Source organism: Apteryx mantelli, chromosome 1 (assembly GCF_036417845.1).
Source record: "Apteryx mantelli isolate bAptMan1 chromosome 1, bAptMan1.hap1, whole genome shotgun sequence".
Classification (NCBI taxonomy): Eukaryota; Metazoa; Chordata; class Aves; order Apterygiformes; family Apterygidae; genus Apteryx; species Apteryx mantelli.
This window is the reverse complement of record NC_089978.1, coordinates 211,767,245-211,794,248: the sequence shown is the minus strand read 5'-3', so window position 1 is coordinate 211,794,248 and position 27,004 is coordinate 211,767,245. Positions and strand designations below refer to the sequence as shown.

The 27,004-nt window shown below is 38.1% G+C and overlaps 1 protein-coding gene across 2 annotated transcripts in view; it reads left to right on the top strand.

Annotated features, from left to right (window-relative positions):
* CACNA2D1 (calcium voltage-gated channel auxiliary subunit alpha2delta 1) overlaps positions 1-27,004 on the top strand; it is a 421,781-nt gene that overhangs the window by 57,924 nt on the left and 336,853 nt on the right. The window contains exons 3-4 of one of the 2 annotated variants that reach the window (XM_013944009.2): positions 331-412; positions 19,393-19,509. In XM_013944009.2, the coding sequence (XP_013799463.2) occupies positions 331-412; positions 19,393-19,509 (199 nt within the window). Of the gene's footprint in view, positions 1-330; positions 413-19,392; positions 19,510-27,004 lie in introns of those variants that run through there. The other variant, XM_067316841.1, reaches the window with a different exon arrangement.

Below are 27,004 nucleotides of genomic sequence, written 5' to 3'. Positions count from 1 at the left end.
AGATGATTTTTTTTATCAATCAAAGACAATTCTTGTACATTGTGTGTTCGCTTATGTCAGTGCAGTCTGACTTTTTGCCCTTTTCTTGTGCTAAATGATTGCATACAACTTCCTCATGTTAAGTTTTTGAAAAGGTAAGAGCTTGTATAAGAGAGTGAGGAAAGGAAGGTAGAGGGCATGTCTAAAGTAGACTCAAAGCTGTATGAGGGGACTTTAGCATCAATCTACCATACAGAAGTTAATCTGTCAGCCTTTATTTGTGTTTGAGATCTTCATAGATATTTGCCATTAATCTGACTGGACATCTCTCTCTCTTTTTGGTTTCTGCAGGATAAAGTTATGGGTAGATAAGATGCAAGAAGACCTTGTAACGTTGGCACGAACGGCAAGCGGAGTGGACCAGCTTGCTGCGGTGAGTTAGAAGACAAGCCTTAGACTGCAATAACTAGAAGAGTGAAATGAATGGTGTACATCATCTAGGCATTACAGTTATTTCATCCCAGCACAGTAATATGTTCTGGGGAATTAAACTTGGTAATGTTTATTTTCTATAATGTTTACCAAGAGAGAAATGAGTAACAAGCATCCATTAATTCACTCTTTTTAATTTTGCAGCACTTGCTCATTGCTAATATTTAATCAGCTTTGCGGTATCAGACATAAGGTTTACCATTATTACAACATCCCACCTGAAGCAAGCTCTTTTATATTATATGTTTGTCAAATATGGTATCCAGGAAGCAACCATTCAAGGCAATGGAAAATTCTGCTCTCTTTTAAAAGGGAAGACCATTTTCTGACATGTATTCACTGAACTGAGGCAGCCTTTGTTGGTCAGAAGAAATGAAGACGGGTATAAAAACTAGTTCTATTCAGCTATTCTAATTTAACCCAAAATATGTTTCCAGGAAGAACTTAAAATTCTTGTATTATTGAGAAGAAACTTTTGCACTGTGTTTTATGGACGGAGGCAAATATATTAAAAGCACATTTCATGATTGCAGAATTACCAAGTCACAGTTCTGGAAATGTCAGGATTAGGCTGCCTATACAACTTTGTATGTATACATCATGATCCAGTATGCAACCACATGATCATATATTTCCCTCTCTCTTTCCTTGAACAAGTCCCATGCCTCTTTCTGTGAAGCAGTGGATCTGTGGGATGATGGGGGATTGTGTAAGGAAAGGAAGTTTTGCTATTAGAACAGGAACCGAAGTTATTCTGTCAACCAACAATAGCCCTTGGAATTAAAAAAAAAAAAAGTTCCTCATCTGCATGGTGATAAAGCTGTATTTTTGAATTTTATAAATATTTTTGGAAAATCCACAAATTGTTTTATTCTATCTTGGTCAATAGTGAAGGGATGTTAATGAGTCAGATTCAAGTACTAAAGATGTCGCTCATCCAGACGACTATCCTAAGCACAAGTTACAAAATCAATCTCTCTGTCTAAAGAAAAAAAAAAAGCCCCCCAAATCATCCTGGAAAAAATACATCCCAAGGAAAAGCTCACTGAAATTGATCAGAGCCTTCCAAATATTTTCCATTTGACAGAAAGAATATTAAGTTGAGAAAGTCACATCACTTCTAGTGAATGAGGTTGTAGATTGTCTGAAAAAAATATTATCTGTCTGCTGTTATAATGAAGGCAGCTGAGCACTGTGCTGGGGAATTGAACATGAAGCCCTGAGATTTGGTTTTCAGAAGTCATAATCTCTCCAAATGATCCATGAAGTGAATGGTAGCTGTGCTTCAAAGCTATTAAGTCTAATATAAGAAATATGCAAAAAAATCAGGTCTTAATTCTCTCGAATTTGACACTGAAGATTCCTGTAGTACCCAAGCATGTACATAGCTCACGTGTAACCTGTCACAGAAATCTTTCTCTTTACTGACCAATAAAGAGGCCAGATTACTAGCTCAGATATACATGTTTACATGTAGAGGTTACATGTAGGTGTCTCAAGTTAGATGAGATCATCACCAACCTGCTTAGGGAAAGACTGTATCGATGCATACATGAGGGACATAAATGAAGGTCACAGAGATGATTTTGGTTTTGGCCTTTCCTAATATTTGAGTGCTTGATATTACAACATATTTTAAGGCAGATACTTTAGTTACAGTTTTTAATGTTGGAAAGACCCAAACAAGCTGGAAAAAGAAAAAAAGAATCTTTAAATTCTAGCACAAAGCATCAGATTGATGCATACATGGGATTCTAGCTTAGGTTTTCAGCAACACAGAAACATCTATCACTTGAGCTTATTGAGGAACTGTAAGATTATCCAGCATGGAAAGCTGATGAGAATTCTGTAGGTGGATCTCACACAAATCTGATGACAGAGGATGATAAGGCTTGTGGATCATGCAAACCACTCCAGGTTTTGGGGAGGAGTTTCCACTAAAAGAATGAAGTGTCCATTTTGCAATGGACTAGGTGTGAGTCCATACTGCTCCATACTTGCCATGCCTTTTTTTCCCCACCGTCTCCTCATTCAAAATCATAGCACTGATCCACCAACGGACTGTGCATTTCTGCTGTGCTGAGTGGGCTAGCTTTCACCTCATCGAGACCAACTCTACGTTTCTTTCTCAGTTCCCGCCTTTGCTGCCTAGCCTGTCTGCCTTTCTCCCTTATACAGTCTTCCTGTCCCTCCTTTGAGATTTCTGCCCTAAATTTGTTCCCAGTTCAGCCTTCCTCCCTGGGCTTTTTATTCTGCCTTAGCATTTCCAAATGGTGTCCAAGTGTGTGTGGCCAGCAGCTTTACTGCACCTCTTCTCTTCAGCAGGTATTTTTCTTCCCTGCTTCTCACCTTTTCCTGCATCACTAGTTCCATTTCTATTCCTCCTGCCCTCTCCAGTCTCTTCTCTTATTCGTTGCCTGCACCCAGATCTGTATCCCGATCTTTTGCTCTCTGTTCCTCATTCAGTTTTCATCTCCTCTCTATGTGGACTGTTCCGGCTCTCTTTCCCCACGTGCCTAGACCACAAGGGCAGCAGAGATCACCTGAGAGAAGACAGTGAGTCTGAGTTTTAGCTGCAGAGGATGTGTGATGCTCGCTGGGTGGGATGCTCGCTATTTCGGAATATAATTGTGCTTAGGATCCTGGGGATTTAGCTGAGAAATCTCTGCGGTCACCTGCACTTGTTTTTCAGGCTAAAAATTTGCTAACTTTGGGAAGTGTTCACCAAGGAGCAAAAAGTATATCTTCAGAAAATCATTAAAGATGTCAACTTCTTAGTCCAGAGTGTAGGGGCAATAGGGCATTTCAAAGTGAAATGATTTATAGATTTCTAACTTGAGCAAAACAATGAGCTAATGTCTGCCATTTTGCTTGGCATTTCCAGAAAACAAAACATAGTAGAATAGATAACAAAAAGCCAAGAGACTGGTCCTGGCACTCTTTTTTTTCCCCTGTGTAAAATGCTAGTTTAAGTAGATGATATTTGGTAAACTTCCAAGCTGCTAAAAGGTCTTATGATGATAATTGTTGGGCAAACATAATAATATGTAATGCTACCGGCTATACTTACAACATATCACAGTGACATGCAGGCTGAAGAAAACATTGGTCTGTGAATAATGTAGGTAAGTTTCCTTTCGCAAGCTAAAATTTATAGCACACAAAGCAAATCACAAGATATCTCAGTGGGTATTCACAAGGTGGGTTAATATAGGCTCATAATCCTAGAATTGAAAGCATGAAAGCGATATGTTTCCATGTAAAATATCACTGTATATTACAGCTATTTGTTTGACCTAAATTTTATTCTGTCTTTCACTAGCCACAAGTTTTAATTAGCTCTCTTCTCCATAAGGGAGAATGTAAAGCCCTGCAAGGTGAGACCCATGCAGTCGCTCCCGCTTTCATCTTGTTTGCAGGGTATTGTTGTCACTTCCAGATTTCAGAATGACATCTTTTTTTTTTTTCCCTTCTCACCACCTGTTAATGTTTAGTCAGATCTCTTCTGAAATGAACCATAGTCTTGCAAAAATGGAGATTACAAGAAATTAAAAACAGAATGCTCACATGCCTGTCGCTTTTATTCAAAGAACTTGCCTTCAGTTGCTCAAGCTGTGGAAATGCTGAACAATTGGACTGAGTTTTCAGCTTTGACTGTGACCCATAACTTCTAGTAATTCCAGAATTCCTTGGACCAGGACTATGGTCTTCATGTTTTTGGAAAACCTCAAAAAACTTTTTTTTTTTGTGTGTGTGTGTATGGAAAGAGTGATTAGTATAAGAATAAGGAGCACATTGCTTCTATTATAAAATAGTCGACACGACTTTTTGTGAGCAGCTGTAGTACCAGAGTGTGTAGGGGTGGAAAGCTACACTTTGGATAGGCAGATTTTAGGAAGGAAAAATGTCTTCCCATGTTCTAAGGAAAATCTATTTTGGTTTGGCTGAGCGATGAGGTGAAAGCCCACAGCGAGGGCATGTAACAGATCATAACCATTTCACAGCCTGGTCCATCTCTCCATGGACTCAAGTGGAGAAATTGTACTGAATCAGCTGAAGTTACAGCTTGTGTGCTTTGTACATTTGCGTCTTCTACGGAGATCCCTAAAGCGACCCTAAAGATAGCTCTCAAAGCTGTTGAGTCACTGAGTTCTCACCCAGAGTGCATTAGCTCTTTGAAAACCAGGGCTTTTTTGGTTAGCTGCTGTTCCGTGCAAGCTTACGGTGTTTCCACCAGGGAAGCCTTGTTGGAGGTACCTCAGGGTTCACCAGTGCAATATGTTTGTATGTGAGTTGGATGTCCTTGGCTTTTTGTGCTGTACCAAATTATACTGCACAATGTTCCATTCTGGAGAACTTTAAGATATTTTGTCTTTTTTCTGACCATTGTGGAGAGTCATAGTAGGACTGCCAGAGCTCTCAGTTCATGTGATTTTAGATTGGGGGAACTTTTGATCAGAGAGAATGTGAAACTTGATATGTAATCTGTATTTTCAAAGGAGTAAAGAAATTCAAATCTAAACCACCACTAAACTCCTCAGGTTGGAGATATGTTAGGTGAATAAGAGACCTGTTAAGATCGGTGCTTGTGTAAAAATCTGAATTACTCTGCAATGTAGAACTAGATATCTGAGAAGAGAGGTTTTTTTTTTATATGAAAACAAACTATTTAAGGTGTTTACATTCAATATGTACTCAGTTTGACTGAATCATGTATAAGGAGAGGAATACCCTTGGAGGAGGACTCCTTTTTCTCTGTTCATTGACAAACTTCTTGCAATGACTTGGAATCATAATATTATGCTAGTGACTAACCACACTTCCTCTTGCTTTTGGATAGATAATAGAACTACTATAAACTTAATGACAGAAACTTCCATTAATCACAACTTTTGAAAACATCTGTATGGTGAGGACACATGGTAGACTACTCAGGAGTATTCCACATAGTGTTAAAAAAGAGAAATTATTTGGAAATTTTTTTAGTGAATGTTTCAGAAAATGCGAAAATGTTTATGCTGATGGACATTTCACACACTCTTTCTTATTGGTAGTAATGACAGCAGTAGAATACTTGTAGTAAGGAAATTGCCAAAAAAAGCTTGTACCCCACTGAATTAGGAGCTCTAAATTGAGGCTGCAGTTATCCAAACCCTTATCCAAGCAAAACAGTATAATTGGAGTAGAAGAAACAGAGCGAATGGATATGTGTAGGAGTTGGAGAAACAGATGGAAGTTGAGGTTTTCTATGGTGTAGAGACAAAACATGATCTTTAATTTATAGATGTGCCTTTATCTCTAGATGATTTTGGCCATATGGAGAGAATCATGGTCTAACCAGTAACTGAGCTCAGATTTTCATTTAGAGCTTTAACTTCAGATCATTATTCCTCTAAATTAGTTATGCTAAATTATTAGTTTGGTGGTAGGAATCAACAAGAATACTAGTAACACCAAAATTTAAGTTCTGTTATCGGTAAGATGGATCACATTTAAAATGTAGTTCCTCCTTGTGTCCTTTAAGTCTTATTTATGCTATGTGGGAATGGTCTCACAATGGTCTTCCAAAAATAGTTTGTAAGTCTACTTTTAAATACTGCTTTTTTTAGATGTTAATTAGGAGTTTAGGCAATATCTGAGATAACTCCAAGTTGGATTTATTACTGGTTGTAATATCCTCATCACAGTCCCAATATTGCAAAGATTGCTTCAACAAGGAAGTCAGAATTCAAGATGCCAAAATACTCAGCTGGTCAAAAATTGGCAGAGCTCCACTGACTTTAGTGGATTACATTGATTTACATTTGCCTAACAACTTCTATTTTACATTTCAAGCAGGTAAAAAGTACTTTGGAAAAAAAATTATATAATACACATATACAAGAAAGAGACAAGGCAAGAAAGACATATTACAATCTCACTGCTATTGCTGTTGCCCAGCCGAAAATGGTACTGTTGGATACTTTTTATGATTTAATAGAACTTTTTTTTTTCCGCCAAGAAGAAGAAACGGAAAGTTTATATGAAGGTGTTGTATATACAACAACTTGGGACTTGCAGGCTGGAGGACAGGATACATGGGAAAATAGAAGATTGTTAAGGAGGCACAAGAAGTCTAGTGTGTCTTTAAATGCCTCTTAACAAAGAGACAGCTTCTTATTATTCTGTGTCCTTTTATGTTAAAAAATTGTGGCTTTTTAATGGAAAAAAAAGACGTGTAATTGTCCTTTCAACTTAAAAAGGTTCATGTGATTTTTGTCCTGTTCATGAACTCTGTGTGTTGTCAGGCGTTGTGTAGCTGCTCTGGTGTAAATGATATGCAGTCTCTCAGAGCAAATAGGCTTTCAGGAAACATATGAAGATATAGACAGCCATTTAAAAGATTTTTAAAATACATGTAGCAAAATAAATATTGAGGTAATGAGCATGTATGTGCTTTCCTTAACTCTGTTTATCAGTAGACATTTTGTCTTAGTAAATGCAAAAAACTGAGCACAAAGTGCAAAGTCACATTCTTTACCTATCAACAGTTACTTTGGCATGCTCAAAAAATAGGTGGGGAACCTACTGAATTACAGAATTAAGTAAATAAGTAGTCACTTTTTTGATAGAAGTGTGCTCAGCTTCCAGTTTTACATAGACCTTTCAAAGGAAAGGCCCATGACTAAACTAATTGACAGCTCTTTTAATTTAATAAACTACAACAAGTATGCCCCTGATTTCCAGCTCCTAAAATACCTCTAGGGACAGGGTAGGGAGGGGAGGGACCCTTACAGTGCTCAGGAAGATCCTCGAGTAGAGGATTTGCCCGATAGCAACGCACAAGCGTGTCTGTTCCAGATTGATTGAGGAGGATCATACTTTACCTAAACACTGTATTAAAAATGCGGGTCTGCGTTAAGAGCCTTGACGTGACAAAGACGCAGGAACTTCACTGTGACTGCTCTGGCAAAAAAATGCCATCTTGTACAGTGTAACCTTTTCAAGCAATGGGATAATTGAATAAAACAGCAGTTGGAGATGCTGTTCCAAGGAAATCCAGTCTCTGAGTCCGTTTCCTTTTTGATTCGTAGCTGCAAAAGCAATCCATGCATGATGTTCATAAGGCATGCTATTATTGCAGTCCCAGGAGCTGTGGGGTGAATCCATACCGAGCGGCTTGGCCTTTAAATGTTATTCATACTAAGACAGAAACACAGCCTCTCCCTCCGAAGTGAAACGGAGATGCATATGGATATTTGATATGTAACGATAAGTTCCAGTCACAAAATCAGTCGACCACCAACCGTTAGAATTTTTTTTATTTATTTAATCTCTGGAATTCTGTTTTATAATAACGAGCTCGCCTGGCCAAGGTTCTGCCGGGGCGCGTTTGCTCGGTGGCTCAGCGCGCGGTCTCTGGGCCTGGCGCACAGATGGCACGAGCCTGCTGCAGCGCTCCGGCTGGCAGCCCGCCGTCAGCCCAGGCTCTTCGCTTTTTGGCGCCTCGGACCTGTCTCTGGAGGCTGGTTGAGAGGAGCGACTTGTTGGAGAGTCTGGTCTCTGGTTTGAGCTACCCTGGAGCGTGAGCATTCAGGAAAGCTTCCTTCTGCCAGAAGGAATTAAAACCTAGCGGTGATTTTCTGTTGGACTGATTACAGATTTCAGCCATGACACTGTTAAGTTGTAGAGGTAGGAGGAGGCAATGCGCTAAGTTTTTATATGTAGAAACTGTCATATACATATACATATGTATATGCACACACATATATATACTTATATATATAGCCTTGTTCTCTTCATTAACTGTATAGAGGTCTGTGTAAGGGGAGGCTTGAATAACTTTCTTGAACTTAATATAAAACTTGTATCTGCTCATGTCTTACCTACCGGAGTAGGTGGTCTGAAATTTCTGGTTTGAAAGGTGGTGTGTCAGACAAGTTAGCAGTAAACTTTATCATCCTTCCTGTTTTTTTCTGTGATATGGATAATATTTAGTTAGGTTGCTCTTTATTAAAAGTCATAAAATTAATGGGGTGAATTTGTTGAGGCTTTATAAACTTTGCAATTATATATTTAAAAAATTAAGCCAATAAAGATAATTAAAATTTCAATTTTTTTTCCCAGCAGCTTTTTTTTTTTCTTTTTTCTTTCCTTTGACTTTATTTTTCAGGATGGATTCAGCTTGAATATTCTTTAACCAAAGGCAAAGAGATTTGTACCTCATGCTAGTCTCTGAGCTACCAGATGGACTCAGGGAGTGTATGGCCAGGGTCCAGAATATGCATCCTTGTTAAGGTTAAAGTAATGGAGAGTTTTGTGGTTAAGCAAAGGATACAGAAGAAATGTGCGAACTTGATTTTTTTAAAGAGTGGTTTGGGTTTAAGAATAACATCGCAAATACAATTGGTTTGTATTTTGCTGAACTAATTTTCTATGGAATTTTCAAGTCTGAATTTCGTTTGAATGTTCTGATCGTTATAGATTCTGATTAGTGTGCCGCTGTTTTGACCCAGAATTTTAAGACAACTTCTGACCCATAAAACATGTATGTATTCTTCAGTGCTCTAAGAAAGTAAAGCAATGCTTAAGTAAGTGGAATGCAGGTATCAAGGACTTTCTTAATCGGTCAATAGATTGTGCCACCCAGTAAGGTGCATTGTGGCTGATCTCAAAATTCAGAAAAAAATTGCACCCATTCTTTTCTCCTTTTGTCTCTTTTTGTTGTCTCTAATGGAACAAAAGACTAAGACACTTAAACAAACAAACAAACAAACAAATATCAAATGAAATAGGAATTTTTACCTGTATAAAATAACGCAACTAAATTTTTAAGCAAAGTACCATTTTGAAGTGAAAAAAAGTTTTGAAGCTGCTGAAGCACTTGTAGCCTCATCAGGTTCTTTGTTTTAATGTTTGCTGAAACTTTACTGATTTTAGGGTGTTTTTAATGAATGGCTCTGGTAGGTCTATCACTGCTGTTTTCTGCAAACTTGCAATTTCTTGTGCATGTTTTTCTAAGGAGCAGAAGGAGAAAAATGTGAAAGCAAGGAAGCAGCTTTGTAGACTTTTGTAGACCCTCTGTCATGTGTAGATAGATTGTTTGCAGGAAACTTGGTGTGGCTGGGTGGACTCAGCGTGAGGCCAGTGCTCTGAATGTCTTGAATTCTTTGCATAAATTGGCTATCATACACTATTTACATTTGTGTCTTTTGTCCCATACCCTAAGGCAAGGGTGACACTTGACTCTCTGAATAGGGTATGGCAAAGGGAAATTAATTAGGTCAGGATTACTTTTAGAACGTAAGCTTATAACTGAACATTGTTATTAAAGGGTTGGTATAATAACGCTACTAACACAGGCATTGTATGTGTTCATTGAGAAGTTAGAGTCCATTTGACAAAATTGAATAATGTATGAAAGGGTTTAGACAGATCAGAGATTCCCAAAATACAGAAACATTTTTACAGTACTATATTTACAAAGGTATGTTCCATTTAGGGTCTATCACTGCCACCGCTATCTCCTATCAACCAAATACCAAGCTGCAAGCATTAAGAATAGAATCTTCTAAACTAGCTTCTGTTGAGCGTACGCATTGCTAACCAATGTCAGTAAAACTGAATCAGTTTTAAAAATGCAGACTGGGAAATCTGAAGACACATCTGCAAGTTCTCTTTATAAGCCAAATGGAAATTAAGAGCTTGTCAAAACACAGGGAGCCTCATTTATTATTTGCAGATGCTACTCTCCCTCTGCTCCCTGAGCAATAAACTGGCATTTTGAAGAGTTCCTTCTTCAAGCAAGTGAAATCAGCTGTAAGACACTAAGGATAGGTGGCTCCAATAACAAAGCTTGCTCAGACTCAGGGGAAAGGATGGCCTAATATTACCACAGTTTTAATTATTATTTGATGGTCTGGTAATCCTTGAGCAAAAACACTGTTCTTGGTTCAGTTATAACTTTCCATTGGTTTTAATGCTAATAAAGAACTCTCCTATTCTTGCCTCTCTTGGTGCTTGTGTTCTGAGGTTTTCATAAAAACAGAGAACAGATTAAGTATCTTCCCTTAAAGGTAATCATTTTCGAAGTTCTGTGGTTAGTAAAATACCAAAAAGAATCTGCTAGAGCCCCATGAATGAAAATAATCTTTGGGAAGCAGGTCAGTAGGCTTTAACAGCATTTGTGGCAAGAAAAAATTTCTTCTGAATAGGTCAGTTTGAAAAATGACATAAATGCCCATCTCAAAATATGCCAGAAATGCAGAAGAAATGTGAAACACTTTCTTCCTATTGTTCTTCTTTTGATACAAAAGCCATTTACTTGCTGTACATGTTGTATTTGCTACATGAGTTGGCATTTGTGACGTTCTCATCCAGTCTTGGCTAAAAGTCAGAGCTAAGAAATAAAAATGCTGTGAAAATATTTAAATGATATGCTTTTATTACTTATTCCTGCATTGCTACCACTATGAAACAAAATAAAATGCCCTACACTACTCTTTTTTTTTTCCTTTTAACAGAAGGGGAGTTTTTAACTCCCTTGTTGGTACAATAGCAGAGGTGGAAGGCTGAACTCATGTTTTAGGAAGATTTTAATACAAAATGACAATTACAAAAGCTGCTTCTTAATTTTACAGTCTTACAGACTACATTCTTAATTACCAAGAGTCAAAAGTGTCGACAGGTCCATCTTGCAGAATATCCCTGATTTCCTTGGAGTAGGCACCAGAGTAAGCCAGTTGACTCTGGGACTGATTATATTCTCCCTGATGTCTACTGAGTCAGAAGTGTTCGGGTTGAAGTTCCCAACACCTTGCAGAATTGAGCACAACCTGCATGTATTACTTAAGAATGAACTCTCTCTGATAATTCTTTCCTAATGTGCTCATCACTATGAGATGTCATGGTTTTCAAAATGTCAGCTGCCCTGTCACTTGTCACCTCAGATCTTTACAGCAGTCAGTGATTAGGGAAGTGATTCTGAAAAGCAACAGATATGGTAAACTATTGGGGCGTGTTTTTCCCTTTGTGTTGTTGCAATGAATTTCAAGAATGAAGGCATCTGTGGGTTGCTAGGGAGCAGCTGTAATCTTATTTATACCCTATATTTAGCAAAAAGTAAGGCACATTTAAAGTACTCGGTCTGTTTTTTTTTTTTTTTTTTTTTTGGAACATGCAAGACTTGTGAGGGAGCCGTTTTAAATGTTTTTCACAACGGATAACATGTTTCAAAGAAAAGAAAAACAACATCTTGTTCGAAAAAAGTTCTCTGGCGTGTGTTGGAAATACAAAGTATTAGTATAACTTTGGAAATAGGATATGGAAGTGAGAAGGCAGAACCTGTTCCCTCTGGGCAGATAATATAGTTGCTTTCGGCTATACAAAAATTGAGTCCAAGGAAGATATCCACAGTAATAAAAAGTTAGCAATAATAATCACTCAAATGAATAGGAGCGGTTATTTCTGTTTACTGACTTTTCCTGCTCCCAAGATCTCTACTTGTGTTTGGACGTCAGTCAAATACTCTCCCTTCTCTGCTTTCCTTAAATAAGTGACACAGGACTTTGTGAGATCATGATGTCACTTCATGGCATGCCTGAAGCCAAAAAATAAAAGTAGCTAATATGTGGGTGTTTTTTAATTAATATTTTATTAGCTAAACAAGGCTATTAAAATTGAAACTTTTTGTGACTATGTAAAATGTGATGCATATATTTTTGCTGACAAAACAATGTGATTTTGTTAATATTACCCAAAATTTCAGTTTAAAAGGTACTTATCTTTAAGTAGGATGAATCCTTTCTCCCCAGGATGAAATACAAAAATTAATTCTGGGCCAGACGGTATGTTTTTGTTTTGGATGGGGAGGGAGAATAGAGAACAATGGATGAGCTCAGAGCTCAGCAAAAAATCTGGTCCACGTTGAAGCAGATGAAAAAATTAGAAAATCTCTTAGTTATCCAGTTCGCTTCATTTCTATTTAATATTCTGATAGGGTTCCTTAGGCAAGGATTTTATTTCAGTATAGAATTGTAGGGCAATTATCTTTTGTTTAGATGAGGATCATATAGAAATACTCCGTATTAGAATAAATAAACCTCTGGAAGTGCCTATTTCTTTCAGTAGCTCTAAAGGTGACTTGGGATGCTTGCTCAGCCTTATGTTTAGAAGTCTCAAAGTTACATAAATCCCATTCTAAGTGTTAGCAAAGAGCAAACAGTTCATCAGTGCTTATTGTTTTTTACACAGTGCACAGCTTTGCTGTAGAGTTTCCTTCAAGGCAATGCTCTGTATGACATGATGGAAGTTAGCTTGAACCTGATGGCTGTGCTGGACCCAGCCTATGTCCTGCAGGCACTGGGGTATTTTTGCATCTTCCTCCCCAGCAGTCAGGGCTCTGAATGCTCTTATTAGTTCGAGGGCAGCTCTGTACTTCAGCTGCTTCTCCACATTCATGATATACTGTGCTGTTGCTAATAAGTATTCTGGAGTTTTTGGCATGTACGGTATCCATTGCAGAACTAACGGCTCTGAACTGGGAGTCAGATTAGCTCTTTCACAGCCACAGGAAATAAGCACAGCTGAATCTGGGGTTGCTTCATGAAGAATCCTCAAAGTGTCTGTGAAGAGTGTTCCCCAGTTCTTGTAGTTCCAGACTCTTATTGACGAGATTGTGTAGTTTCCTTTGTGTGGCTTCAACTTGAGTCAGGGAAGGAGAACAGTTTTTAGCTCTGACTGCACAGTTTCAAGGGAGCTGTACTATTTCTGAACCTCGTCTAGTCCTAGAAGCAGCCCCTTGGCCAACAGGTCATGTCTAGCAGGATTGTCCCCGTGTTTGTCGCATCGCTAACTTGCAAGTTGGAGAGTCCAACCAACTTTCATGAAGTTGGTTATATTTTAAATATTTCATATAGAGCTTTGGTCTTCCATATCTAGAGGAGGACCTCTGAACCTTTTGGTGTAAGTAGTGGTGATGATACTGTGTTTGTGGTTTGCTTTGTTACCATGTGTGTAAAAGAGGGGGTGATGAAATAGCAGAAAGGAGAGCTGTCTGCCTTGCTGGAGCTGCTGCACATTGTGTCAAGTGGAGCCTTTGGAGGGAGGATAACCTGAGCCTCCCTTGAGGGCCTTGGGGCATGCTAGAGAGGGTGGAAAACCCTGAACTTCCAGGTCTCAAGGACAGGCTGAGAGCAGGGAGGGCTGGCTGCTCCTGAAGGGCAGGCAAGCTGGGAGCCAAGGGTGACCCCAGCACAGGCAGCGCCCTCACTGATGAGTGCAGTACCACAAGGACTGGGTGCTAGTAATAGGTCCATCAACAGTCCCAGACATGGCAAGTCATGAACAAGGCCCAGAGTCCATCCATGAGCCCAGTCAGGAGCAACAAGAGACAGGGCCAGAGACAGAGCTGGAGACAAGGCTACAACATATGTCCAAGGGGTCCATCCAAGAGACAGGTACCTACAGCGTAGGGCCAAGGAAAGTCCATCCAGGAGGCAGTGACAGACAGGGCTGGAGACCTGTGCACCTACAGTATGGCTCTGGCAGGGACTGATGGCCCTAGGCTGAGCTGAAATCTTTTTTCTTTTGGGGGGATTTTTTTTTGAATTTTTGTAAGGACACAGAGGGAACCATGTGGATTTTTTGGCAATCAAGGAAGGCCCTGGAAATCCATCCCCATAATAGTGGAGTGGGCAGGAAGAGCTTAATTTACAACCCCTTTATTTCAGTTCTGCTCCCTTCTGAGTTTTCTTTATTTAATAATTTAATTGCTCTAGTTTATAAGCTTGTAAAACCTAGCTCTAAATTTCATAAGCACTCCTTGTGTTTTGAGGTTGTCACCTTCAGAAAAGGAAGATCCATCTTGAAGTTATGGTTGATTTGCAATCCCAAGCGTAGTAACATTTTTGAACTGTACTTTTAGCATCATGATAATCTCCAACTGGTTGAGGTTGATTATAAAGCATTGGTTGTTGATAGAAGTGTCACTGCAGCGTGTGTGAACTAAGTGGTCTACGTTATAACTATACTGTAGACACTGTGGTATTGAGATAATACAAACACCAATAGATTTACTTTTGCGTAGACAGGTATTAGTGGCTTTGCTGAGGTATTTTGTTTCTGTACTCCAAAGCACATTGCAAGGTGGGCAGACACACATTGTGATCGCTTAACATTTGAAATTCTGGGTATAAACTTCTGAAGATGTCATCTCATCGAACTTCTGTGTCCATGCAAATATTCCCTGATGGAACTAAGCTTGGCATGTAGCTGCCCAAGACCTCTGTTTGGGACCTTACCCAGGTTACCCTTTCCTAAGAAAAGGCTCCTTTGTTTCTTAAATTGAGAAACTGACAGTTAAAAAAAAAAAAGGCATGCAAAGGATTTCTGTTGCGGTTTAGAGTGACTCAACATCAGTTGCTATTCTTTGTTAGCTGGGTAAGCTGTGCAAACAATGCCAAGACCACTGGCCGTCTGAAACACAGATCATTTCAGAAACTTGTGTGAGAAGCCAGCTTTATGAAGTGTGAGGGCCATTTAAATCAAATTTTAAATCAAATTTCAGTGTTACAGCAGGCCCCAATCACCTGGTTTTAGGTAAGTCACAGTGTAGTAGGGCTCATAAAATGGATGTGCATCTTTCATTCTCTCCGAGTTTGGACAGAAATGTTTGATTTTCCCTAGCAACCCTTATAGAAGGCGGGGAGAATGTCTCTTTGTAAGCGATTTATAAATATGTCCTTGAAGACTGAGCAGAGAGAGGCATGTTCTGCTGAGGAATTGGCAGTTTTTCCGATATTTACCACATTCAGCTATTGTTCTTGCTCTTGTATTGTTTCATACTGAAGTGATCCCTCCTGCCACATTCTCTCCCCTAAAGCCTTGCAGTTCATTATAACAGAATAAATATTCAGCATTTAGAAAGCAATTTTAATATGCTTTTGCCTGAATGGAAAAGTACATGGCTATTGACTAAAGAAAAAAGAAAAGTGTTTTTTGTGCTATGACCTTACAGATTTCACTTGGGCATGCAATGAGACTTTATTCTGTGAAAAATGGCAGGGTTTTACTGACAATTTGAAGAGCTTTTAGCAACACATTAGTGATTAAAGCACTAAGAATGATTTCAGATGTAAAAGCTAACAGAAACCTCCATTCACTTGGTCAAAGCAATTTCATGAAATGTATTCAAATGAGCTCCTTTTACCCAGCCCCAGAGCCTGCCAAGTTGCATTTTGAAAGATGAAGGAGCTCACCTTGGCTGATAAGACCCTTTATGGCTATTTGAGATGGGCTTTTGCTAACCGTGTTTGACTGCTAGGTGGGAGGTTTTGAGAAGGAAAAGTTTGTTGCAGGATGCCAAACTCTGAAGCGAGTTTTGTTTCCCTTGGTTGTTCTGAACCACTGCAGTGCTGCAACCTCATTCAAAGAAACGGTGAGCAGACAACAAATAAATTATATAAGCACCTCTTAAATAATTAGTGACTGTTTTTTACACTGCTCTGTGATAGTTTAGACAGGTCTTACACTTCAGGAAAATAAAGAAGTGTTACGACTTCAGAGGTATTTCTCTTCCCTTTTGTTTAGGATCTTTTGAGATCGATCTTGCGCCGTAGGTAGCAGCAGGGGAGGTAAGTGCTGGAAGCCCTGGCGTGGGGCAAAGTGAAGCGGAGGAGAAGGAGGGTCGGTGACTCAACTCTGTTGGATCTTGTGCAGAATTCAAGGGGTTTGGGGTTTTGTTTTGTTCTTTTGAGTCACTGACAGATATCACCTTTTGAAGCCAGCCTCCAAGTCAGGCTTTCTCATCGACAGGACCCTCAAAGCCCATTTTAAAGGTTATATGTTGAAGTATGAATGGGATTCCTGTCTGTTGTGGTTGTTGTCTCCTTATTAAATGATTCAGGCATTTGAACTATTCTCCTGCAGGTGCAGGAGAAAAAAATGAAAATGTTTCTTTTTTTCCCTGAGAATGCACACACTAGACCACACTTTGGTACTCCGCAGCTTTCAGACCATTCAGTTTGGGAGGTTCAGGAACAACTTTCCTACAGCAGTGTGAGCGTGTGAAAAATGTGAGTGATTTCAAAATGGATTTTATAGGGACACGTGTTTTTTATGAGAGGGGATTAGATACAGGAATGCAGACGGACGTTTTCAGTCCAGGTTCTTGAGTGGTTTACTGTAATTTTGCTCTGTATTGAAAGATTGAGTCCAGTGACATTGGCATTGTATTCCTGGTTGGTGGGATGCAAAATCATGCTTAGGTGAATGCACTACTGTGTCACCTTAGCTTCTTCTGAGGCTGTTGGATCACACAAGTCTGTTTCCATTAAGTACTTAAATATGTCTAAGAGTCAGCGCTATGGTGCATGCCTGGTTAGCGTGGTCTCCAAGTCATCTCCATCATTCACCTCCTCCAGAACTGCGTTACTTGAATGCATGCTTGTCTAACCCCCTAGCGCCTATTTTCTTTGCTTGTAGTCTTAAAACTTAATGTTTGTTTATAACATTAAGTGAAAATTTTACTTCAAATAAAATGGCTTTTTTGCAAGAATTACTGCTTTCTCCATTTTTTCCCCCTAATTGAAGCTCACAAATGAAAAGGAATTATACTTAATCATTCTTTTCACCTTTGAGTAGCAAATGAAGAGCAATGCACGGAAAAATCTGAAAAAAGAGAAACCAGGAAAAATCTGGTTGAAGAAGAAATAGGCATTCCTACAAATAAAAACAAGCATATACTTTTAAATGAAACTTTTTATTTTTAAAAACTATAGTGAGAGTTATTCTACAGTTTTCCAGCCTATTTGCAAAATCTTGTGAATATTTGTTTATAAATTTAGTATCATTTGATGCAGATGTACAACAAACAGGTATTCATAATAGCTTTCACAGTCACAAATGAAATTTAAGGAATTAGGCACAGCATTTCACTTCAAAGAATAAAACATTAACGCCTGTGAAATACCCATATTTTAGTGGTTGTTCCTTATGTGATCAGCATGAATATTGGCCGATGATGGGAAAACCTGATAGTTTTGCCAAGTTTGATTGTCACTTCAATTTAGATGCTTCTCTGAAATTTTCTAATTCAAACCATTGGAGCTATAAAACTGATTTCAAATCCTGCCTGGCTCCTGGGACTGTAGGGCTCTTATCTACAATGGTCACACTACCATAAAGATCAGTAGTCAATTTAACTTAAAATACAACTTCTGACTGACTGCACAAATTTTAGGGAGCATTACAAGAAAAATGTAAGAAATTCTATAATGTCAGTTGTAGAATAATTTTCTTTTATTTCTAATTTCATTGATTAGTAACTGGCCTCAGAAGCAATAAGATTTGTGGGTTGTGGCTTTTCTTCTAATAGGCTATAATTCTACTATCCTCTTTATTCAAAATAAATGAGATGCAGCATGCACTAGACGAACTTCCTGTGTGTCAATTTTGAAAACCAAACACCTCCAAAATGTCCAAATTATAATCTGAGTTCGTTAGAAACAGTGCGTTCTTTTGTAGGTTTTTTTTTTTGCTCGTGATGTACCGAATTTTAAAAATAATTGTCCCTGTATCTAGAATTAAAAGATATTCTAATTAGTCAATTACTTGTGTAAAGAAAACACTGGGGGGAAAGAAAAAAAACAAAACAAAACACTTCAGTGTTGTGAAAATCAAAAGCGATGAAAACCTATGCTAACTTAGGAGAGACGTGCCTGATGCAAGGGATCGGATATAGCTGTAGCTGTGAGCAATGTGTGTTCCAACGCTGCCAGCCCTGAGCGTCGGAGGCCTGGCTTGGGGCGGCCCTTTAAGGGCCCCGCGGCGCTGACCCCGGAAACCTGGCAGGGCTGGTAGGCGCGCTCTGGTCGGCAGCGTCTCAGTTCCCCGCGCTGGAGCCCAGCCAGCGCGTTAGTGCTGGACCTGTTCCTGCGTGTGCCTGGAATTACTTCCCGGGAGACGGCACGGCCCCATCAGGCAGTGTTTCGGAGAGGCGCAGTGCTTGAGTAAACTCAGGCCATCTGTTGGTTGCATAAATTAGTTTTCCCTATTTGCCTATCTAGCCGTAAGGTGCTCCCCCCCCCTTTTTTTTCCTTTGCCAGATAATATATTTTTTCTTTATCCAGTTCTAGTAGGACACGTATAGGTGATTTTTATTTTTCTATTTTTCCTATTTTATTTCTTGTGCCTGTGCGCATTTCATTGTTGCTGGTTTGTTTAACAAAACATCTCCTTTTTATAAACATCCTCACCAAAGATATCTTTATTCATGATGCAGACACTATTACTGTTTCTTTTCTTTCTCCTGTCCTCTTGTGTCCTGTCCTGTCCTCTCCTCTCCTCTGCCTTTTTCTGTCTCCCTCTGTCTTTCTCTTTGTCCTTCTTTCTCTATTTTGTTTTGTTTTGTTTTTTCCTTTCCCTTCTCTGTCTTCTTTCTTGTCTTTCTCTTCTTCCTCTTCTTTGCTCTTGAACACTAACACAGAAGATGAATAAACAGAAAAGGAACTAAATTGATTATGTCAGCATAACTTCATTGATTTTACTTCAAATGGTATGTTGTTCAGCATTCACGGAAGAATTAAAATCAGCAGTAGTTATCTGTTTTCAACTTCAGTCATTTTAAAGGATCTCTGTTTTACATTGCCCTTAGCACTTTATGGCAATCAGATTCCTTGAGTATTCAGAAATTGAATACTTAGTCACCAAAATCAGTCGATTTTGAAGATTTCTTAACTGTTTTTTTAGTGCCACCTTCTGCCTGTCAAACAAAAAGGTGAAGTGTATCTTTCACAAAGCACATTTGGGCTTCCTAACAGATTAGTCATTCTGAAGATTGCCAGTAAGAATTGAGGATTTATTGGTGTCTGTTCTGTCAAGCCACTTTGCTTCTTTAGAATGTCTGTTGCTATTTTGAATTATTTCCTTTTTTTCTTCTTTCAGATCTATTTGAAAAACAGAGATTTGTATACTGTAGAAGCCAACAATCCTCGTCAGTTAGTGGAAATAGCAGCCAGAGACATTGAAAAACTGCTGAGTAACAGATCTAAAGCCTTGGTGGTGAGTACTAATTGGTTAGGTTTTCTATTTCTCATTCTTTCCAATTCTTTATGTATTACTGAAGCGTGTTTTTATTGTTATTTTTATTGCCTATGCACTTATGGGCAGTGTCAGCCTGATGCGTACAGGACATGACATGTAGAAAGACAGCTTGTGACTTCATGGTAGAAAAAGAACTCATTAGTTAGCTGGCATAGGGCAGATGCTTATAATAGTGATGGACGGATTAGGAACCGTGGCCAAGTAACAAATGAAGACATAAACAGTTTGGAAAATATTCCTCTGTGTGACATACATGAATGTTTATGGCCTGAAGATCACTGTACTCTACAAACAGTAATAATCTTGGGGAAGAAAGGAATGGAGCTTTTTAAAAGGTGGTTTAAACATAATGGTGTCTCTGAGGTTAATTTTGGTATTATTGCTGAATAGACCTGTTGATATTTAGTCTCTTTGTCTTCTCAGTTCCTCAGTCTTTCATGGTGGTAGCAGTTAATTCTTCTTCAACAAATGTAACCATGTGTGAAACACATGATTCATTTCCATAGCTATTCTATTTCTGATTTGCTAATTTAATCTGTATTTCAATCATGTTTTGTATCAGCAAAATTAATCCTGAACTACTAGTGTGAAGACTGTGCTGCATTGTAATCTCATGATTCCTTATGCTTTAAATATCGATCAGCTAAGATGCCAAACCTGGATCATTGCTCCTTGTAACTCCTACTCACAAAAACCTGAATGATTTTGAAGTTTAGGGTGTATTGTAGAAGATACTGACCAAACATGCCTAGGGTATTCTGGATGAATTGGTAATCATGCCTTTTATAGAATCAGAGCTGTTAGCAATAGGCTTAAAGGACAGAACAGTAGACTGGGATTGCTTGGGGAATTACATATCTACTTTGGCTTGAAAGATGAGTTTAGATGTGTCATTTAAAGTGAAAGAGAGAAGAAGGAGTGATTGACTCACCTAACATCTAGAGCTAGATGTTAAAACTCAACTGGTTGCCCTAAGCTCCTTTATGTTCAGTGGAGCAAAATAGGCACTTCTCAGGCACGACTCACCTGACCTGTTCTAAGTAAGACTTTAAAATGGGGTGAACTACAGCCCAGAAGTACTGATTTCTCTCTTTGACTGTTGGAGGAGCCTAGGTGCAGATGTCCACACTGTAGGTGTCCCAAGTTAGAGGAGATAGGTTCCTCCCAAGGAGTCCTATCATCAGTGCAATTTCACCCCGCTGAAGAACCAGTCAGGGACTGAAATTGCTGCTTCATGCTCTCATGAGGACTGGCCTTCTAACGGTGAGGACAGAAACGAAGAAAGGTCATTTGCTTAATGAGTTGTCTGTGTGCAAGTACCACCGGAGATGCCCATTTTCCTGCTTTTTGTGCTTAGCAGGAGGAATGTTAGTTCACTCTTCCAGTTCCCGTAGCTTCCCTTGATGTGATGTAAATCAATGTTATTTGGGAAAAAGTTTCTCTTTGGGTGTAAATAATAATAATAAATGGGTGTAAAATAAGTTTTCATTTTGTTTTTCTGTAATAACTCAGTGGATGTGTGTTTACATAGCACTTTGAACATTTCATTATTCATGCAAAACTTTATAAATGATTTATAGACCTTTGTGAATACACCGTTTTTTCCACCATTTTTTCCATCAACTCATTCAATTATGATGTGTCTAAGGTCTAAGTTACCACAACCAAATCTTTTTCTTGAAAGTCATGATTCTTGAAGGGGTTTGTGTGTGTGTGTGCGTGCTTCCCCCCCCCCCCCCCCCCTTGGTCTGAAAGCCTTAAGAAAATGAAATAAGTATCTCAGGCTTAGTTTAGAAAAGATACCAGAACATTTTTTTCCATGGATGTGGTGAAAGAAGGGTGTCCTACCTAATTTTAGGCAAGTCCTTGGTCACTTTTTGAAAGGGGTTATATGATCCAGTTGCCTGAAGTAAAAGAAGATTAAATTAGGGGAAGGATGTGCCTTCAGTCCAGTTTTCCCCTTTTTAAAAAAATACTAAACAACTTTCTAGTCTTCAGAACTTCTCAGATAATTTTAAATGATCAAATCAATACTTCCCAAAGACAAATAAAAAGTTCTCCAAATATATTAGTGGTTAAAGACTCATGACTTTAGAACCAATTTTATTATTTTGGGGAATGCGACTCATGACATCTTTAAAGGTCGGGGTTGGCATTATTGCCAATGCTGCAGTGTATGTACAGTGCTTACGGTTTTCAGCTGTGTGCCATAATTTCAGGATGCGTACAATGGTCTTGTGCATTTCAGCAAGACTTCTTCCTTGCGTTAATGTCAATCTTGCCACTTCATGCAGGGTGAAATTCATCCAGTGCAGATGGAAATAATTGGTCTTAATCCCTCCTTTCACACAGCTGAATTTAACTTGCTAAAGGACGAATTTGCTTCAGGAAAACTTTTTGGCGATGGTCAGTCATAGATGCTTCCCAAAAAAACTTACTTTTCCTTTTGTATCAAAAGCCAGACTTAGCATAATCCATGCATTCCAAATTGTAAAACTGGCTCAGTGTTGATTAAGCTTTTTAGTATTATTTTCAATATTTTATTTACCTTTTGTTTTCGGATTCAGAGATTTTTAGCTGCCATTACGAAGGCTAGCTGTTCTGGGGAGTTCTGCTATTGTTTATTTAAAAAATGTATTTACTGTGTATGTTCATGAATGCAGGGGCTTAGCCCGATTAAAAGAAAAAGGGGGGAGAGGAGGCCAAAATTCCCACTTAAGGGGAAAAATAGCCTTTTATTAATCTCAGTCCTACTCAGATCTCTTTGCTGACTGATATTCTACATGGTTATTAATTTTAGATCACTTTGTGTTGTTTTTTTTTGTGCTGTCACCTGACCTTAAGAGCTGTGAATGGCTCAGATATTTGTACTGGCTTTTCTGTTCGCAAGAATCATTTATTTATATCAGAGTGATATTCAGTGACTTCTGATTTTAAACATTCCTCTAGGTCATTTTATGCACTTGTGACGCTGTCTTGTTATCTCTTGAACCGGAAGTATTACCTTCTACTAAGGGAATTTCTTTACCTTCCAGAAGTGTTTTTTTTTTTTTTTTTTGCAATAACTACCCTTATGTTTGGATTTTATCAATAATTCAGCTTCGCTACCCAATGTTTATCTGAAATATAAGTCTTGTTAAATCTCTTGGGTCACATTTTCTCTGAAGTCAGAAGTGGAGTTGAATAGGACTGATACTAATCACTGCACTTAGGGTTTTACCATTGGGGCTAATATGACTCAAAGTGTTAATTAAGACCTGAATGCTGAAGAGAGGATGATACAAGAGGAGAATAAATCCTCCAGTAATGCCATGAGGAAGGTGCCAGCAAATGACATCAGCAGTCTTGTTGTTCAGACAGTAGCGTACCCCAGGGACGCCACTGATTTTCCCTAGACATGCCACACAAACAATGTTTCAGCAAGGTTATAATAAGTAAATATTAATGGTGACTTTTCTAATAATATGTTGGCTTTCCTTGAGCTGCAAGAGCACCTTTAAATGAAAAATAACTCTTATATAGCAAAGTTATTTGTGTTTCTGTGCACCTTTGTGCTAGAAAAACTATGTAAATATGACTTAGAGGTAATAATATTTTGTGGTTCTGTGCATTACACATGAAAGGCTTGGAACTTCCAAGGTAACTTGGAAGGCCTATGTGATTTCATTTCTGAAATATAATAATGCATATGTGGAAATATTATACTGAAAATCTGGACAAAGATGACTTTTCCCACTGTAAGGAAAGAAATTATATTGTTATTTTTCCATGCATGGGAATTTATGCTTGGAAGCAGCTTAAAAGTGGCAGTTGAAATAGATGCATAGCTGAGGAAGGGGAAAAGGGAAAGCCCTAATCTAAGTCAAAGTTGGAGAGACTTCATAGAGAGCAAGTACTGGAAAATGTTATTGATAGAAGAAAAAGTTAGGATGAAAAGAAGAGGGGGACTTTTCTAGTGAAGTGCTATGGAGGAAGAGTGTAGCTTTGGTAGTAAGGAGTTAGGCAACAGCCTTATATGTTCAAGGACGTCCAAGAAAGTGTTATGGTAGAGCTTGTTGTTGAAAGAGTGTACGTTTCTTTTTTGCATTACTCTTGTTTCATGTTGCAGATTTGCCTGGGCTAATCCCTACTGAACACACAGTGTGATGACATTTACATATGCAAATGATATTATGTGCAAATTAATATTCTGTCTTTATGTATCCTGCCGAAAGGGAGCGTACAGATTGTCTGTGCCAGCAGTGGGACCCACGTTATCAGGTTTATAACGGCAGAAGGGTGGAGATTTCATTGAACAGGTATCTTGTAGCAACTAAGGGCAAAAAGTTGTTCTCAGGCATTTTTCAGGTGCACAAGCTTTCCCAGGGTATCAACAAAGACTCTGCCTTGCGCGATAGGCTGTTTGGCACCTAAATTGCTAAGTTTCATCAAAGTGGTCCTATGTATTTTAAAGTTCCTACCCCACGCATGAGTGAAGTAGCTTTCATGGAGATATGTAGATCATGCTAGTAGATCATGATCTTTCAGTTCAGCTGGAATCAAAGTAATTTAAACAAAACCTGTTCTATACACAAGAAAGTGAAGGTACTTGTACTTTAACATTACTAATATTTATTTCATTAGTATTATTAGAAATACTGAACAGAGTACCTGACACTAATGTATTTATAAAATGTGATTTGAGGAGTTATAAATATTTTCCCTCTGGCTATATATATATAAAAGAAAGTATTTTTAACTCATTAATATATGAGATGAGCTCACAATATATTTATTAATCATGCAAAATATTACAGAAAGCTCAGGATTTGCAAAGATCCTAAGTGTTGCTGTCATACTTTAAAATTTTAAATATTAAACTGATTGTATTTTTTAGAAAAGCAAAATTTAAAGAGTTTTTTTCAGTGTTTTCCAAAGGGTTGTTTTGGAGTTTTGTTTTCCTTTCATCCTTTGTGTTGTGAGGGAAATGGAGAAAGACTTATCCTAGTGTAATATTAGATCCTGCATCCTAAACCTAGAGGTGCAGCTTTTTTCCTCTTCTACAGTGTGAAGTCATTAGTTTTGCAACCCTTACCCTTTTTCTGCCCGTCTGATCATTAAGTATGAGGGAGAATCATTAATCTTCTACCTCAGGAAAATCTGCGTTTTTACCTTCTTGCTCATTTTTGTCAATATACTTAAATGAAGGAGAATAAGCAATTTTGGATCTTTTACTTAACAAAAAATAAAAGTTAAGAGAGAAAATGAAGAATAAAGAACACAGTCTTTTCAATAAGGAACAGTCTTTGCAAGCACAGGCTGCAGAGAATTTTGAATGAAACTGTATCATAACATCTTGCCTTAGATAAGTTCCCTTTCCATAGTTCCATATTATTTAACTTTTCACTACTTATTTGTATAATACTTCGAGATAAATACTTCTTATTCTTCTGTCCAAATTCAGACGTACTCTTATTCCCCTGCAAATCCCTTTTTCCACAGAAAAAATATCTCTTTGCAGAAAACCTCAGGGTCAGATCCTTGTTGTCAGCACTATAATCTATGGTCAGACTGCATTTATTAATAAATTTTTGTACCATTGCTGCCCACAGTCTAAGGGAAAAGAATATTCACATGTGCAAGATAGAAGCAAATACTCAAATTCCATTAAAATACTTTTCACTGGAGGATGAGAGAAGTTTGTATTTTTACTATCATATTCTTGCTTGATTTTTTTTTGTTTTGTTTTGTTGTGGGGATATTTGTTTTTACTTTTAGCTTTTAAACTCTTTAAGTTCATTGAGGGGAAGGTACCAGTTTTACTAAAAAGTCAATACTCCCTGGAGTATTGGACTTGGGCTACATGTAGATGATGCAAGAGTTAGGTGCAATTTTGCACCTCATTGTCTGGATTTCTTTAGACCTCGCAATCGGAGACCTGGACATCATATCTTCATTGCAGCCTTTAAGCCTTGGTTTCTTTTGAAAACTGAGGAAATTGAGTTTCCATGGAAACTGAGGCACAGATTGTGTGCTAGGAGACAGATTCCCCATATACGACGTTGGGCAATGTCCAAGCTATACAACTCTGCCTGAGAATGAGGAGGTCAGGCTGTTTATCTTCTTACCAGTTTAGATGCAGTTTCAACACAGCTGTGCAGCTGTGTCCAGATGCCTTAATATTTCCCTGCCCATCTGAAATATGGCTTCAGTGTTTCAAATCAAAATCAAAACTGATTTCAGTATAAAAAGAAGCATCAAGGACATCTTGATAGATTTGCTCCTTTTTTTTTTTTTCTTGAGATCTTCAGGTGTTCCTACCCTTTTCAACTCACTTGCTGCTTACAGGCACCGTTAGACAACTGGACTGGAAAAGACTGGAGAAATTCAGAGAAGGAGAATAGCTGGATTTGCGGTCAGTCTCGCAGGAAGCAACACTTTCTCACATTTTGTTAGTATTGTTTGTTCGTTGACGTATGAGAGGCTGCCCATCATAAGGAGGCGGGCAATGGAGTTCATGTGCTGGCTTGTTTACCAAAATAGTTTCAGGTGTGACTCATTAGCAAGAGGTGATATACAGGGATGAAAAAGAGCAAAATAACAGGAGTAAATAGCTGGTACAACAGTTGAACAAAGTTTTGTCTACTCATGATTTTGCACAGTGTGTACATAAACATATACAGAGGTTTTATGTTGTATTTCACTCCAACATGCTCATTTCCCCATGGAATTGTTAGGCCATAGCTGTTTATTCTATTTTAATCTTTTTAAATACTTTAAATATTTTATTTCAAGATGGAAGTGGAAAAGGAGCTTTAAATTTTGCTCTTAAATCTTGGCCTATATTAAAAGATACTGAAAATTTCTAGACCTTAGTGAAAATATTAAACAAAGTATGTACCAGCATCACAAAATGAATGGCTTTAACTGTGCCAAAATCCTACATTAAAAATACCATTTTTTTAGCAAAATAAACATAAAATAATCTTTTGTCTGCATAAGGACTGCAAGATCATGCATGCTATATGTCTTTATCTGACAGTATGTCTTGGTTCTTTAAGTTTTTTCCATTATGTATTTGGTAGAATTTTACAGAGTTAGGACTTTAGCTCTATTTATATATTTGCTTTTTATATCTACATCAATTCTCTGTATGCTGAGTAATTCACTGAGGTGGAAAATTTCTACATTTTATTTATGGCTGCTTCATGTGAATTTTGAGAATAGACATTCTTGTCTCTTTTCTGCAGCATTATATTTAGATTTCAGTCCATGGCTAGAGCTATTAAGCCTAAAGTAATCCAAGTAATAGAAATAGCTAATTCAGATATAATAAAAACTTTGCAAGTATGTTTACGACTGATACTACACTTTTTTTTAAGATTGGCTTAACTGGAAAGTTTTCGCATTAGGAGAAAGGTTTTACATATGCTTTTTTAGGCTATAATACTGAGTCAGTTAGCATGTATGAACT